The sequence below is a fragment of the Pavona decussata genome, unplaced genomic scaffold (genome assembly GCF_977016875.1).
Source record: "Pavona decussata unplaced genomic scaffold, jaPavDecu1.1 SCAFFOLD_98, whole genome shotgun sequence".
NCBI classification, from domain to species: domain Eukaryota; kingdom Metazoa; phylum Cnidaria; class Anthozoa; order Scleractinia; family Agariciidae; genus Pavona; species Pavona decussata.
In genome coordinates this window covers 3,017,706-3,034,332 of record NW_028145514.1, presented here as the reverse complement: position 1 = coordinate 3,034,332, position 16,627 = coordinate 3,017,706, and the positions used below count along the sequence as shown (strand labels likewise).

The window sequence follows — 16,627 nt, the reverse complement described above, 5'->3', positions numbered from 1 at the left end:
CCTTTTTTTAGCCTTTAGGAAAAAAAGCTTATCAGAAACTCAGATCGCGTTGCTCGTTTCTTTTCACTCAAGCGCTATCATATTAGGAGAGAATATGTTTAACATTTGGTTAGTCTATCATGAAAGCTTTGTTTAATGGTGTTTAAATGTGTGCTACACCGAGTTAAAACATTTGGATTGGTTTTATATGTTTGTTCTTGTCAAGACACTTCAACATAGGCAAAAATATATTTTGCATTAACTGTTTTCAGCCGGACATCCAAGCTGTTTTAAAAGCTTTTAAAAAAGACAACGATCAACGCCTTGAACGCTTGCCGTTTGCTTGCTAGATTCATTTCATTTGTTCAGTGTTCATTATTAAAGTTTTTAGGTTGGTATTAACTGAAAAAAAAAATTATCCTGTGAAACTGAAAATAAAGATAAAAGGATAAAAACTTTTTTGCAGCTTTATTGTCCATTTAAAAGCTCCAGCTTACAAATCAAATACTTCTTAAATCAGTAAACTGACATTTAGAAAGCATTTTAGAAAGAATTAAAAAGTCGTTGACAAAAACTTTGGTGAAACGCAGCTTGTGAAAATGGTCTTGAATCGGCCTCCACCAGGACTTGTGGTGCGCCGCACAACCCACTTTGAAATAAACGGTCAAAGAAAATTAAGTATATCAGCATTGTGGAAAACATCTTATGTTGTAGCATTTTCTGGCCAGGAGAATTTCCTGGAGTTGTTTCCAATACTTTGGTTTAAAGCAAGTGCGGAGGGAGTAACTAAAACAAGTACGTGGTGCTGAATGTCTGTCATAACTCTTGTGTACAGTTTCTTGTTTTCAATTGCATAATTTTTATAGCCTTGACCGCACTGTGAATCGAAGCGTTTGCAATCACTAAGCTGAAGTCCATACATGGTAGCAGCCCCACGCAAACAAGAAGCTGATAGCAGCTTAAAATCAGGCCATATTTGACTAAACGCTGTGTAAGCTCACGATCAAAGCGACAACAACAACAACAACTTTATTTCACATTTACTTCTATTTTCAAAAATTTTCAAATTGTTAAAAATTACAGACTGAACACGTAGAACATACAATTGTATTTCACTCTCAATATATGTCATATATAAGGAAATACCTAGCAGCTAGAAAACCCCTTTCCTTTAAATAGATCGAGGTCCCTCTACTCAAATATAAATCCAGACATTTATCCGAAGGAAGAAGCAAGGTTTCGAAATATAAATAACATTTCATTGCATTTTAGATATGTGCTTACGCAATAACACAGTCACGCGGTACAGATTATACTTAACTCGTACCTTGATCTGTCGCTTGTATACTGCAGCTGACGATATCGATCGCTTTCTTTGCCTCCCGACATGCTATCATTGGTATCATCTTTTTGTTGTAACAGCTCCAGAACCCTCAATGCGCTAAAAGCAAACCGTTCGCGAACGCTTCACAACCGACGCCATTTTGGACAACAACAACAACAACCACCAGGAAACTGAGGGATAGTTTTAGTTGTGCATGGTGCCATCATGTCTTTTTTTTTTTTTTCATAATAAAAATGTACTTTTGGTTTATTAAAAATGTTTAGTGGCTACGTCCACGGATAAAAGCACAAAAACTCTGAGAACGATCTCAGCCATTGCAAAGTTGTCAGTTTCACCGAGCATTTGGGAAATGCTCTTGTGGCCCTTTGTACACAATTAAGCAGGATTAAAAGTTGGTTGGTATTCCGCCCGAGGGACAAATGATCAGAAAGACAAGAAATAATTGTTGCATTGAACTGTAAGCAGTCTTTCTCTAAAAGGAACATGGCACAAACGTTTTGATTCTACATTTTTAATTCAAACTATGGTTTCAAAATGTGAGAACTTCTATAATAAAATGTTTGCTGTGCAAGGGACCAAATAGTAGAAGCAACTTTTATGATGCATCTTATTACATAGGATACGTTTCACGTTAATTCTAAACAGCTCTCCGTCAAACAATATTCTTCTTGATAATCAAATTGCTATTTTCGTAGAGTCAGCTGGCATGACTGAAATAATTTTTAATTTATTTTCTTAAAGAAAAAAAGTTTCGAATTTAAACTTCATTTATCTTCAGTCGTTAGTGAGTGTGAAATAAATACAAGAAGTATACAATATAGCTAATTACACTGACATGACAAGAAATATAGAACAACCAACCAATTACAACGTTACAAGAAAAGTAAAAATACAGCTAATTACGGGGTGACGATCACAAAGGAACGGAACAGAAAATACATACTGAGTAGACAAACATTATTAAATAGCTAGCGAAAGATTTACATGAAATTACATTTGCCTGTTAAGTGTGGGTTTCTCCCAATAAATATGTAACACCTCCATGATTTTGAACTGAAAGCAGGTGGAGGAGGAATCTAAGATGGAAAAACAATCCTCAGGCATTGCCGAAGATTGCTTTTCCATCTTTGACTTCGCCTCCACCCACTTCTAGCTCAAAATCAAGGAGGTGTTACATAGATATAGTTTGGTGAACTGCTTTACGTCCTCATCGCAATACAGGCATGAACATTGTCAACAACAGAAAGAAGAGAGTTTTTTTTTTCACTTAGACAGGAACACTTCATTGATCTACTCCAGGCCTCTCCGTTTGATCACAATGTTTTTCGGGTCTAATGACGAAGAGCCGCCCTGAAGCTTTTAGAACAACTTTTCTGCGCTCCACTTTCGTGGTGACATAACTGAGTTTAAAAAATTAAACTTCAAAGCATCGCAAAAACAATTCTTTATTACCGAAACCTCGATCTCGTGAATGTTCCTTGTTGTATAAACATGGCTGCTTTTTTCTCAGGTTAATATTTTCACTTCTGTTGCGAGTGCGTGTTGGCAAAAAAAAGCATTTCATTTTGAAACTTTATGTTGACCTTCCCAGTCGCGCTATACAGTGTAACGTTTGGCAATTAAGTCTTTTTCCTCATATTCAGGACTTCTTGGCATTGTTAGCTTGAGCATTTTCTTTTGTTTTCCGATTAGCCTAATAAGTTTGTGTCAAGATTCCTACTTTAAAACATGTAGTATTTTGCAAACTAGAGTTTTGTTTCTGTCACCCCTTCAGTCCTAGCTACTCCTGACAAATTGTTTATGCGTTCGCATCCATTATTGGCAACTGGCCGATCGGGGGACACCCGGCTCAAACGTCTGTTTTCTCTTTTGCAAGGAAGATGCGCTAACAAAGCATTTCTGATGCTAGGAATCTGCCAGGCATGAAAGAAAGGGTTCAGACTTGAGTTGATCAAAATTAAGACGAACTGAAGATCTCTAAGCCAGTGAATTGTTATGCAGCTGCAACTTCGGCAGAAGTTCAAAATGTAGATCATAACGCATGACGGCGCGTTGCAAATGAGGTACGCCGTCAGTATGAGAACAAACGTCTTCATGATGCGCTTCTCGTGTTCCAATGCTCGCCTTTGCGCGCTTTCCGATTGTATTTGCGATAACGTTTTAAACTGCTCGTGGAGCTTGCGATAAATGGAGATGTACGAAAAGAAAAGTATCACCAACGTCACAACGATAGTTGTATTGGCAAAAATGAAAGCGTATTTAATGAAACCGACTTGGAAATAAAGAGCTAACGGCAACGCGATGGATACAGACCAAATTAAGACAGAAGATACGAGAGCGTGTCGTTGCTTTATCATGTTTCTGTAGATAGCGGGATGGACAACAGCGATGTATCGTTCAGCTGCCATTGCTGTCAGACTGAGCGTTGAGGCAGTACAGCAAATTAAATAAGAAATGTGGAGCACTGAAAGAACTGGTAAATTAGGATGGTTTGTTGTTGCTTCTAACATGTGAACGTAGGTAGAAATCGTCAACACTACAACTCCAACAACGAGGTCGGCGAATGTTAAGTTGACCACCAGGCAGTTGAACGCGTTTCGAAGAATGATTTTACGCTCTTTAAACACCGCTAGGCATATTAAAAAGTTGGTTGGCACTGTAAAGAAGATCAGGACGATAGAAATGATCGTCGTGAGGAACGAGAGGGACATCGGAGGAGGAATATCGGAGCAGTTCTTTTCGAACAGTAACATGGCAAAGTAGGTCGAGTATTTTCGACTTCCTCTCTTTGGATCACTAACTTTTCCCCACTGCCATTTGCTTGCTTTTACGCGGATGAAGCGTGTGTTTGAATCAGGGAAATATCGGTGCCAACTAAGTATCCATTTTCGGAGACTGACACTTAATAAAAAGCGGTATCAGTTTTACGTTGTTTTAAAACTGTCAGCCTTATTACTAATGTATATAATGCCAGCTGGAAAAATTCGTTATATTTAAATATTGCCTTAAAACGGAGCAAATTGCAAGCGGAAACGACAAGTAAATTTTGAATACATACGATACATACATGCACACTTTAATGAACTTCCCCAACGAGGCTTTTCGCGAACGATAAGAAAATATATGCACTCTGTGAGCGCATGTGGATACCGTAAGTTGAAGCAGAAATTTTAAAAGATAGGAAGAAGTGGCCATAATTTCATGTTAAATTATATTGTTGCGAGTCAAAATGGAGAGATGTTAAATTTACTTACAGTCATTTAATAACAGACGGTTAAATATCACGCGAGTCAAAGAATTAACTATGCAAATTGGCCGCTCAGTCACAAAAAGGAAATAAATAAACGTATAAAGCCCGTTCGAAATTGTGGTTAAAACTAAAATAGACCATTTTACGAAAAGTAAACTCTTTACTTCCTGCAAACTTTTTTTTACCCTTTAGGAAAAAAGCTTATTAGACAGTTAGATCGCGCAACAACTTTCAGTGAAATTGAAAACCCTGGGTTGACAACATACCGCCTGCTGCTTCCAAAATTCAAAATAAGAAAAAACCTTTTTCGCAACTACAATATACATTCTGTTTAATAGAGATTTATTTATAAAGAATACCTATCTCTTATCCAGTCCTAAGGACTACATAACAGAGTTATCAGAAGCGGCCGAGTGCCCCAGAGATACAGAGAATCATAGCAAGTAAATAACTGCAATTGTTATACCTCCCAAATCAAATACGTTTTCCCATTGGGGCAGAGCATGTCACGTGCCGCGGATCTGTAGCGTTTGCGGATCAAACAAAGACAGGTAAACAACACAACGTTTTTAATTCCCCGTTCAAGATGGCGTCCTCTTACAAAAACACATGTTCATTTCCAAATAAGGAAATACCATATATGGGCATACACTACATCCCTCTCCAACTTAATAAAGATTCCCATAAAGTCTAATAAAATAAGACGAACTAATCTGGGCTCTAACAGTCTAATGTCTCAAAGCGATTGAATAAAAATGTCAGCAATAGATACATGATAAACAGTCTTGAAGAGTTCAGTCGCTATTTGCAAACAAAGTCCTTCATCCACTTGGGGGTTTCTCTTTTCCTAACCAGACGACTCTGTGGCTGTTCTGGAGCTGGACTCAGCAAAGGAGGTACAGTTTGTGGTTGGGAATTTTGCTGAAATCCACCTACTGGATCTTGCTTGAAAGTAACACCTTCCTTAGGCGTATCAGTTGCTATTGATGGAGCGGGGAACTTGGTTTCTGTAGCACCCCTCTCAGTTCCTCGGTCTACAAATTTCTTCATGTTACCAGCATTTCTCATTTTGCTCTGGCCGGCGGAATTCTCAATGACAACGGCATTTCCATTCTTCTCCACGACCCGATATGGCTCCGGTTCCAACTTTGGAGACAACTTGTTTTCTCGGTTCTGACGTAGCAGGATCAGGTTGCCCTCTGCTATGTCATTTGTCGTTGCATGTCTCTTTGAATTAGCATACACTTTCTCTGTTAGCTTTCTGCGGGCATACCTTTCTCTGAGAAGAATTTGCCACTCTGCTCCAGTAGCTTGTTCACGAGGAGGTTGAACCTGAGGCAACTTATCTCTTAGTTTCCTTCCCATAAGAAGCTCAGCTGGAGACAGTGAAGTGACAGTATGGGAAGTGCTACGATACTGGAAAAGAAAGACTTGGACTTATCTTTTCCAATCCTTGCCTTGTAGCTGTGCTATTCTGATTGCCTTCATGAGGGTTTTGTTGAGCCTCTCTACTTCACCATCACTTTGAGGTCAATATGGGATGTCTTTCTTGTCATCCATTGCTAAGTACTCAAAGAATCCTTCAAATTCTCGGGCCGCAAACGGTGGACCATTATAATTATCACTCCTGAATGTTTCAGGCAAACTATGAGTGCGAAACATGCTCTCCATACATTTGATAACAGTCTTGGTCAGACAAGCTATTTCTGGCCACTTTGAATAATAATCAACCTCTCTAGTAAGTCGATAGTAATTTCACTCCACGGTCCTTGGGGTAGTGGTGCAGACCTTATCGGCTCTGGTTTTGGTCTGGGTCCAACCAGTTGGCATGGGTAGCAGGCTCTGATTAACTTTTCAACTTGTTTGTCAAGCTCTGGCTGTAATTGACACTGAGACGGCAATACAACTAATCAGTGAACTTTATTGGTCTTGCGCTGGAATTCGAACGCATCTACTCTTGAAATTGAAGTTATGGCGAAGGCCAAGAACGGTAAATTGTTGAAGAGTTAAGTAAATGATGATGATCGTGATGGTACGACTACAGCAAGAAATAACATAAATAATTAGAAGGGGAAAAGACAAGAAATAACAACTGACAAACTGCGCACTTACAAATGTTTTCCGGGACACAACCAAAAAATGAATCGGGCGTAGAAGGATGAGAAGTCTCGTGAAAATCGATCTGACAAAGAGCGTTGACAACGAGAAAATTATAATGAGTGGTTGAGGCCCCAAAAACCTAAAGTACAAGCAAAGGTGACTAAAATATGCAGCGCCGGGGGAATGCGTGGTAAGCATAATAAGCATAATGAGCAAGAAAAATCTGGAGTAAAAGGAATTTTTTTTTACGTTTAAATCCTACATTCCGACCCCTAAATGCGAAGTTTAAGCATTTACACAGTTGAGAAGAGAGGGCGGATTAAAAAAACTATAGACTAAGCAGATGCTGGTTGCAATAGTCATACAGTTCCTAATTTCAAGTTCATCTTTGGACAAATTATTCATTGAACGTCCTGCTCCGGTGATTTATCCTCTTGAGACACTGCTGCTTCCAACAGGACTAACTTGTCAAAAGGGTGTTCTAGTATCGTAGGTCTGGTCTTCAGCATGACGCTTCTTACGAATCCGTCGTTCCTGTTTGTTTTCACATTGACATTGCGACCAAGAGGCCATAGCCCTCTTGGAGTCTTCTCGTCAGCAATGAGTACAATGTCCCCAACTTGAAAATTTCGTTGCGGCTTGGTCCACCTTTGCCTCTCCTGTAAACCGGGAAGATATTCTTTCGTCCACCTGCGCCAAAACACATCAGACAGGTACTGAACCTGGCACCATCGACGACGGGAATAAAGATCCTCAAGTGCAAAGACCCCAGGTGGTAGCGATGGGCCAGCCCGTAGAAAGAGAAGGTGGTTATGCGTGAGAGGCTCGAGGTCGCGGGAATCGTCAGAAACCTTAGCCAAGGACCTACCGTTAACAATCGACTCCACTTCACACATAAGCGTTGACAACGATTCGTCGTCAAGCAATTGCCCTCGAACCAAAGGGTTTAACACCTTCCGAACACTTCTGATGCAACGTTCCCATACTCCTCCATGGTGTGCGCCACCCGGGGGGTTGGACGCCATTCCACATTCCTTTGAAGAAGGAAATTCCTTATCTTATCTTGATTCCAGTTGCTAATGGCACGTCTTAGATCGGCTTCCCCAGACACAAAATTACTGCCATTGTCAGTCCTTATGCGCTCCGGACTCCCTCTCCTGGCCATGAAACGCCGCAGGCTGTTTATGAAGGAATCGGTATCCAAACTGTGGACAACTTCGATGTGTATCGCGCGTACCACTAAGCACGTGTAGAGAACTCCATAACAACGCCTACATGGGTGAACGGGGGCCTGTCTGGTGTGATTCTGTCTTTAGGCAGATTTGCCATCTTCTGCTCGCCAACCCAGACCTGTCTTTTCTTGCAATAGACACAAGAGCGGAGAGACTTTCGTACCGCAGCCCTGGGGCCAATGATCCAAACTCTTTCTCTTAACAGGCTAAGAACATACTCTACCCCTGAGTGCCCAGATACCTGATGGTAGTGACGAATAATTAGTGTGACGACATGATGAGACTTGGGTAGAATCATAGGATGCTTTGACTCTGGTTGAAAAGGCCCATTGCCTAGCTTCCCTCCGACGCGCAAAACGCCGTCTAATAATCGAGGATCTAACTTGATGACCTTGCTGGTTTTCTTAATATGCCGTTTCCTCACCCCTTCACCTATCGGAACTGAGGAACCAGACCGTTTCTTCAAAGCTCTCGTTTTGGACATGTCTGATTATTTCCCTCTCAGCACTTTCCAACTCATCAGGGGTAATTGGATCTGTCTTGGAGTTCTCAGTGAGAATTATGCGACCAGTCCTGCGCTGTTCGACTGCATTTCGTAACTTGACACGGAAACGCACCATCCACGCGAAAAACTTCTTTAAGCGGAACCACGAGGAGAAGTATTGGAAGATGCTGTTCATGGACCGCTTTCTGACTTCTGTCGATGTAAGGAACACCTCAGTTGCCTTCTTGACCTTCTTTTTGACTAGTTGTCTCGTCGATTCATGCCTAAAAGTTTAGAAATATTTAATTTCGAGAGCTCAGCTTTTTTCGGCTTAGAGAAAGCCATTGTGTAGTTTGAGAAATTTTAGAATTGGCATTTAAAATCATAGATTTCATTTGTTCGTAGCATAATATTGAGTGTTCAAAAATATTTTTAGAATTTTGGGAATTAGCTGAAGATGTATTCATTTCCGGTAAAATCTGATTGGCTTACCTTAAAAGCATGACACAAGAAAACATCACGTAAGCACACAAGGGGCGGCAGACGACTCGTCCAGTAATGTATCTGGCGTTCCTTTTTTACTCCCTTCTCCCGAACGCCGACTCTCGCGCTGCCACACTTTCGCACTCCCCCGAAAAAAAGAACCCCTGATTGCAGGTTACAGATGGGGCCGCTCGAGTAAAAACCCGCTTTGTAGGCTGGAATAGAGTTGACTGGGAACTGAATACATTAGACGGTTAACGGGCTGGAACGTTTTTAAATAGCTGGCTTGCTGAGAATTTTTATTAAAACGCTGGTTCTAGCTGGGTAAAAAAGGCCTCGTTTGTTTTTCCTGCCTGTCAGCACCCCTGTCAGGCTCGTAAAAAATCGTACTTGACTTTTCGCTCTAACACCGTCTTTGCCAATGAAGTTTGAAGGCAAGTAGCGCGCCAGGAAATAACGGCGGCTCCCCTGTTTTCCATCATGTGTTGTTCTTTCTATCTCTATATCACGCTGTGTATGTCAGCTGTCAATTTAAACACGATAATACAGAACTATTTCAACTCGGCGGCGTGATCGACAACAGCCGTGAATCCGCCGTCTACATAAACAGGCTAAAAGTCCACAAGTGATAACGTGCGTGTCTCTTTTGTTTGAAGTCGTCGACACATCGACCTCTGAAATCCCCGCGAGTCAGGAGTTATTCACATAAGGATTAGGGGATTGCGGTCGCCAGTGCGTCAAATTAGTTTTTTTTAATATTTGGGGCGGAAATAGTCTCTAAAGACAATTAAAAGGTGAGAAAAATGTTACGTAGCACTATGCTATTCACCAAAGCTCATTTTAACAAAATTGCTGATATCATCGTCATCGTCATCATCATCATCATCATTATTATTATTATTATTATTATTATTATTATTCTTCTTCTTCTTCTTCTTCTTCTTCTTCTTATTATTATTATTATTATTATTATTATATCTCACTAATACTAATACTCGATACGATACTATTTTACACAGAACATGACCAGCGCTTTTTCTCCACTTGACAAGGGCATAAAAATACACATGGGCCTCTCCAGGCATTTTTGTGCAATAAAATTACCCTCTTCCGGAAATTTGGAATATCCTCTCAATTTTTCGGTGACGTTCACGGAAAAGATTTCTAATTTCCCAAGTTTTAATATCTTGCTGTATCGTAATTATCTCATGTTCCCTGACATTTTTTCCGAAAATCTCTCCAGACTCGCGGAGGAATTTACTGTGAAACAGGCCCTTGATCTTGGACACCTAAGGGTTGCAACCACACCCCCCCCCCCCCCCACCCAACGCGTACATGTATTTACACAATACCCGTCGACAATTTGACAAGGACATGACAAGGGACTTAAATGAAACACTTCTTTCCCTACGATGTCTTCGGGCGACTTGGCAGCCTTTTAAAATATGGCTGAAAAAGAGAGATAAATACAGCCTACAGCGGTACCTCTGGACACTTTGCCGGAGCGTTGTACCATGACCATGCACGGTTCGCTTAAGCCAGCTGGAGATGGTTCTGCGCCGCTTTCCGATACCTTGTCCCCGACAAGACAGTAAGTGAGAGACCATATGAGACAGATCCCTTTTGTTGGCACCTCAGTTCCACCTTACTGACATAAACTGAGATTCAGCCATGTATATATATGACGATATAGTCATTTTGTCTTCCATGTGGTCCGTTTTGCGGTTTGAGCATGCTCTTGGGCTAAAAAGATATAATGACAGAAGGATGACTCGTGGTCAAACGGCCTGTAGTCTTAGAGGTACCGCTAGTCTTGGACTCCTTTTACCTTTTTTCATTCTCACAATTTTTATTACCGTTTTACCGAAAACGATTGTCCTTCGATGGATTGTTGACATTTTTAAAGGAATCAGGTCTTCACTCGAAAAGCTCTGTGAAAGCGGTTGCTATTTTTCTGTTTTTGGCTATTAAGTCAACATTTATTACTGTGTCATGTAATGAAAATGTGCCACGTTTGTTACTACAACAACTCAGATGCTACCTTTCGCCTCTTCCTCTTGATGTCTAGTGACATCAATCTGAACCCTGGACCGGTTTCTTCGTCGACTGCTGATAAGATCAATTGCCTCGTGATGAATGCCAGAAACTTAAAAAGTTAACACAAAGACAGCACAATAAACTAGTAATCCGTGTGTATTCTTCATCGCTTCCAGGACCTGGTGTTCACTGAAAACTCTGACCTTAAATGTGTCAATGAGACATGCTTGAACCAAAATATCGGCAACTCTGAAATATTGCATTCTGGCTTTACAATATTTAGGAGAGATCGGTCTGATCGAGGTGGTGGTGGAGTTCTTATCGCAACTAAAGCAGCTTTCTTCAAAGCTGTCAAAGAACTTAAACCTGAAACAGAAGCCGAGCTGCAACAGCTTGGGACCATTTTTGCCGAAATTACTTACGCTTACTGGTCAAAGAATTTTATTCCGTTTTTGCTATGGGCCATCCAATGAAGACCCAAGTTGGATGGATGTATTCTTTCTCCATGCAGTTTGTGCCAGTTCGAATATAGGGTAATTTCGGGTGAGATCAATTTGCTAGGCATCCTCTGGGACTCCATTGACAGCGCATCGGGTGTTAACGAACTAGCCTTTATTGAAACCCTTCACGACCACCTCTTGACATGCACAAATCAATGAAAAACCCACTCGGGGCAACAATGTCAATATAACTGACCTATTGTCTCCAAAAGATACGGGTTTTTTTTTTACAGACCATAGCGTCATTATTTTCCAGTTTAACGCCTTTATAAAAGCCCCACCAAAAACCCTGAGATTATGCAAAAGGCGACTTTAAGTGTCTGTGTACGGCTCTGTCAGCAATTAACCTCTCTTCGATCATAGCGAATGACGTTATATTTACTAATTAGTAGCAATGGAAAGACACATTTCCTTAGCGGTCTCTAACTATATACAGACCAAGAGGCTTAAGGGACGGAATCCCATAGCTTGGATGTCTGGTGCCATACTTAATTAAAGGAATCTATAAGACAAAAGCTGAAACTATCTTCCTCGAGGCACCTGACGGAGAAGTTAAAAAACTTGCACAAAACAGTTAAGCGCATGCAGTGGAACAGCCATGATGAGTTTCTTGGTTCTGTCGAGTCCAACCTAAACACAAACCCGAAGCGGTTTTTGACGATATTAAAGCTGAATTCCAAATCGCATACAATTCCTGATCGAGTCTCGACGCCAATATCAGCCAGTGCATCCACTGACCCAGGTAATGGTACGCCGTTAAGATCTTCAGCTGAAAATCCTCGGGAAATAGCCAATCTGTTTAACTCCTAATAGTACGATAACTCGCAGAACTATTCGCCTCCCTTTTGAGACAAATTGAACTTGCTATGTAAATTGAGCTTGCATTTCAACCTACACAGTAGCAGCCGTGTGCACGAACAGAGGTGATAACATAGGTGGTGTTTACATGTGAAAACTCGCCCCGGTGCAAGTTTCATAGTGGCATGACATCGTGATTCATACCGTGTTTACATGAGGGGACAGCTTATGTCGGCCGACGTGACCGTGACACCATCTTGGATTGGATGTCGTAGACTATGCCACCCGCTACCCGTTTCAGATTTCTGAGAGAGTGATTTCATGCCGGAAGGAACAGTCGTACCACGTTTACCTGAGGTTTCGTACTGAAATGAGAATCTTGCTCACGTATGAGATTTTCTGCTAGTATCATGTAAACTAATACAGAGCCATGAGAGGGAACAGGAGTGAACTCGTACCGGAATGAAAGTCGCGCTGATATTATGTTAACACCCCCATAGTGGCTCCATGCACTATAGTGGAGGGTAGCCACAAAAAAGGGGAAAAAACAAAGAAAACAGTGAGTACAAAGACACTAATATGGCGCCTGATCCACTATTTACCCATCACTTTCGCTTGGCATGAAAAACAATAAAGGCCAGGAGAACCTGGATCAGTTCATCCAACATACAAACTTATATATAAACAGACCGCATGTCAATATGCTCCACTTGAGTCGTATTCGAACGTATGACAAGTGAAATGGCGACCTGGATTAAAAGAGATAAATGAATATTGATACTGCGGCATTTTGTAAAAAGTTACCGTATTTATTCGATAAACCGCCCACCTTCCAATAAGCGTCCACCTCGAATAAGCGCGGCATTTTGCAATAATGTACTCATTGTGTAATAAAGGGTGCAGCGTTTTGTAATAAATCCAACGTACGAATTTTCTGATAAGGTAAGTATCGCAAATTGTAATAACGTCTGACGAAGATTGTAATGATTTATTTCCAATGTGTGGTAACCGACACCGCTGATGTTCATAACCGTTGATTGTTAGTATGAAATGAATATTTAAAATGCATTCCATCATTTTTGAAAACTTTTCCGTACAGTTAATGCCAGGTATTTTTTTTTTTTGAAATATTCTGATATACAGGAAGTCAAAAACGTATCTATTGGTACTGGACTTCGATCCAAGGGTTTACCAATATTCAATATGGCGGCTTTGTTATAAGGGAGAGGGCCATGGGCCATGGACTGGATCTTGGGCCCCAGGTTACAGTAGCTTGTGGCTATATTAAAACTACAATCTTCGTCATAACTTTTTGGACACCTTAACATTTGCGTAACTACCTCGGGAAATTCCTGACCCCCCTCCCCCCCTTGTTAAATTTCCCATACAAAATTAGTACAACATCCCGCTTTTAATAAAGTGTCCCAAAACGTTTCGACGGACGACGATTGTAGGCCAAGAGCCGCCTGCTGTAAAGCCGCTGGGTCAGTTACGGGAAAAAAAAAATGCATAGGAATATCTGGAGAGTCTATCGTGATCTCTTCTGCCACGAAAGTACTGAAAGGACATTGTAATACTAAGACTTTGAACAGGAACTTTAATTACTTATTACATCGTATTGAACTTTGAACTTCGTATCACACTGTGTATTTTACGTTAGTTGTTGTCTGTTCTGGCACAAAAAACTGCTCTAACAGGTATATCAACAACAAAGTATAGCAATAACAACAACCGAAAACACGCTAGTACGGTAAAAATGACTAAACAAAGGAAATAGCATGTTATTTGCGCTAAAAAATGTTTTTAATTCTGAAACAACCTAAACCTATGGCATATTATTCGAGCCATGCATGATGCCAACGATTGCTCTTAATTAATTAAACGTCTTAACCCAACTTTTTTATAGCAGGGGATCCGCCACAGTAGTATATGTTTTCGGTAGCAAGTAAGTGAAAGTATCGTCGCACTGGCGAAATCGGGAGCACAAATTCCTAGTCTGCTGAAAAAGGATGCAGGTATCACTTGGGTTTGAGTTGCTGTAAGATCGTAGAGCTGTTTCAAAGATTTCGTTTCGAAGGTGGTCAAATATCTTCTTCTTTGCTGATTATCATTCTCATATTGATTCTTATATATGCCATCGCAAGCGCCCGCTTTCGCTGTTCTTGTCCTCTCTGTTGGTTCCACTATTCTTTTTCTTTCTTTTTTGTCATTATTTTCTTTCGCTTTCTCCGTTTCGTTTTCTTCTTCATTCCATACTTCCTGGTTCTCTTGCATTTCATTTGAACAGTTTTCAGCAGCATTATCCTCTTCCTCTAAGCACACATAATGGTTCCCTTGCCCTTCTGCAAAGTGTCCTAGGTTCAAATCAACTCCCACTACCGTAAATAGAGAAATTATTGTGTTCGCCTCCACACGGAGGGAAGAATGAACAGTTATTTGAATATTGAAAATGTTCGAGGCAACCTGTAAAGTGATATGATCTCCATAGGTGCCATCTTTGTTCATTTCGGCCAAGTAATCAGCCCATCCTTGACCAACAAATAGTTTTGAGGGAAAACCCTCTGAGTAATTTGGTTTTTAACAAATATTAGTAACAGTGGTAGTAATGATGATAGTAACAAAAATGAATGATAATAAATAGAATGAATCGAATCGAATCGAATCATATAATCAGGGGCTCGTTTCTTGACTCTCGTGATAACTCACCAGGCCGGAAACCTAATTATACGACACCCAATTCTGTCAACGGGGATTAGATTCTATTTGTTTTGAAAGCTTGATTTTAAAATCTTTATTTTATCAATTCCTTACTCTTGAAACGACTTATTATCGTCCTCGGGAGGAAGACTATTTTGACGAGTCCAAGAACGTCCGAATGACAAGCTTGTGGCTTTTTTATCTGGTCATATTTTGTCAATCTTTCAGGAAGGCGGTGCTGCCGAGTGGTCAGACACGTACACATGCTCTTAATATATATATTTAGCCAAGCCTAAAAGTGGAGCTCCACGACTCCTTTTTTAATAGCATTTATTTAAGTCTGGTTATGGTTACCGTATGAACGTAATAACTTTACAAATGCCTCATCCTTTCAGAAGTTATGCAATATATTTTTAGTGCATATACAGTAAAAACCCGCATACAAAAACACACATTTCCGGGGTTCAGGCTGATTGGGTTCTTATATATCGGGAATTTTAGGTGAAATCAGCCTGAAAGTGTTCTTAAGTGTTCTAAATTTTTTTTGTGTGTTTTCTCCTTATCATGGCCCTGTCTGTTGAAAATAAAGGATGTGACTGACACTTTGACAAATGGTGACATTCATTTTATTGCATATTTTTCATGTAATTATAAGACTTTTAATTCCAAATACAGTTGTTGTACATTTGCTATACACAGCAGATGTAATTACTAGCATTTATACAGAGATCTTAGTGCAATACCACAGTAAAGCTACAGACACTGTTTGTTCGATTAAACTGAAAAGGGAAGAGTTTTTATATAGAAGAACAATTTTCAATTTTCAGGCTGAATGTGTTCTTATAAAATGCTCCTTTTTTACCAAATTTCACCCTGGGTGTTCTTAATCCACATGTTCTTGTTTGTGGGTTTTTACTGTACAGTAAACTACACTTTTAACTGTTACATAGGAGAGCAAGGTATGCTCTTTTAAAATACATTGGGCAACTCTAAACAAGGCTTGAATTTGTGCCTTCACGGCAAACATAAAATGTGATGTCTCCGGTTCTTTAAGTCGAGCAGAGACGATTAAAATGGTAAAATACTCTATTTCAGGGTGAATTTCCCAACAATTGTTTTAGGATGCGTAATCTACTGATGAGCAGGTCGTTTTCCCTGCAAAGAAATAATAAAAAAGAAATTCTTGATGGGGACGTAATACTGCAAAAGACTTAAATGATCTCTGACATAATCAATTACTATGGTGAGAGAATATGTGTAATAAATGACAAAAGCATGTAACCAGCGCCATGTTTCCTTTACAATGATTGACCAAAATGACAAACTTCTCTCGTTGAGTGCGAAAGACTTTTTAATATAGTTTGAAAACTCAGTTACAAAAAGAAAGAAGGTCCAGCAAACAATAGATCCAAATCAACGCAAAAAATGTGTTAGAGGAACCTATAAAAACGAAACAAATGTTAAGGATGTTCATCACAACCTTTAATTTTTTAGCGGCTGATAAATATAAAAACAGTAATTCAACACTCGAATCTTTGATCAATCTTGTCGGCATCAATTCTCCTACTTTACTGAACAACAAGTTTTACTTTCAGGTCGTTTCTGACGTAGTGCTAACGTATACAACAGACATCATCTCTACAGGGATGTTATCTTTTACTATCAAGCTCTCTTGAAAGCGAACTTGATGGACCTTGATGTTGCATTCATTTCGAGCTTTTA

At 40.1% G+C, this 16,627-nt stretch overlaps 2 protein-coding genes and 1 pseudogene across 2 annotated transcripts; all 3 read right to left on the bottom strand.

Moving 5' to 3' along the window:
- Positions 1-2,751: 2,751 nt before the first annotated feature.
- LOC146472696 (histamine H2 receptor-like) lies at positions 2,752-4,221 on the bottom strand. Its single transcript, XM_085119498.1, has one exon. It carries the CDS (start codon positions 4,075-4,077, stop codon positions 3,070-3,072), a length of 1,008 nt encoding a protein of 335 aa, XP_084975624.1. The 5' UTR covers positions 4,078-4,221; the 3' UTR covers positions 2,752-3,069.
- An 881-nt stretch (positions 4,222-5,102) lies between these two features.
- Positions 5,103-6,254, bottom strand: LOC146472695 (uncharacterized; annotated as a pseudogene).
- An 821-nt stretch (positions 6,255-7,075) lies between these two features.
- On the bottom strand, positions 7,076-7,699 carry LOC146472694 (uncharacterized). Its single transcript, XM_085119238.1, has one exon. The coding sequence runs from the start codon at positions 7,697-7,699 to the stop codon at positions 7,076-7,078; it is 624 nt and encodes a 207-aa protein (XP_084975364.1).
- Between the last annotated feature and the right edge of the window lie 8,928 nt (positions 7,700-16,627).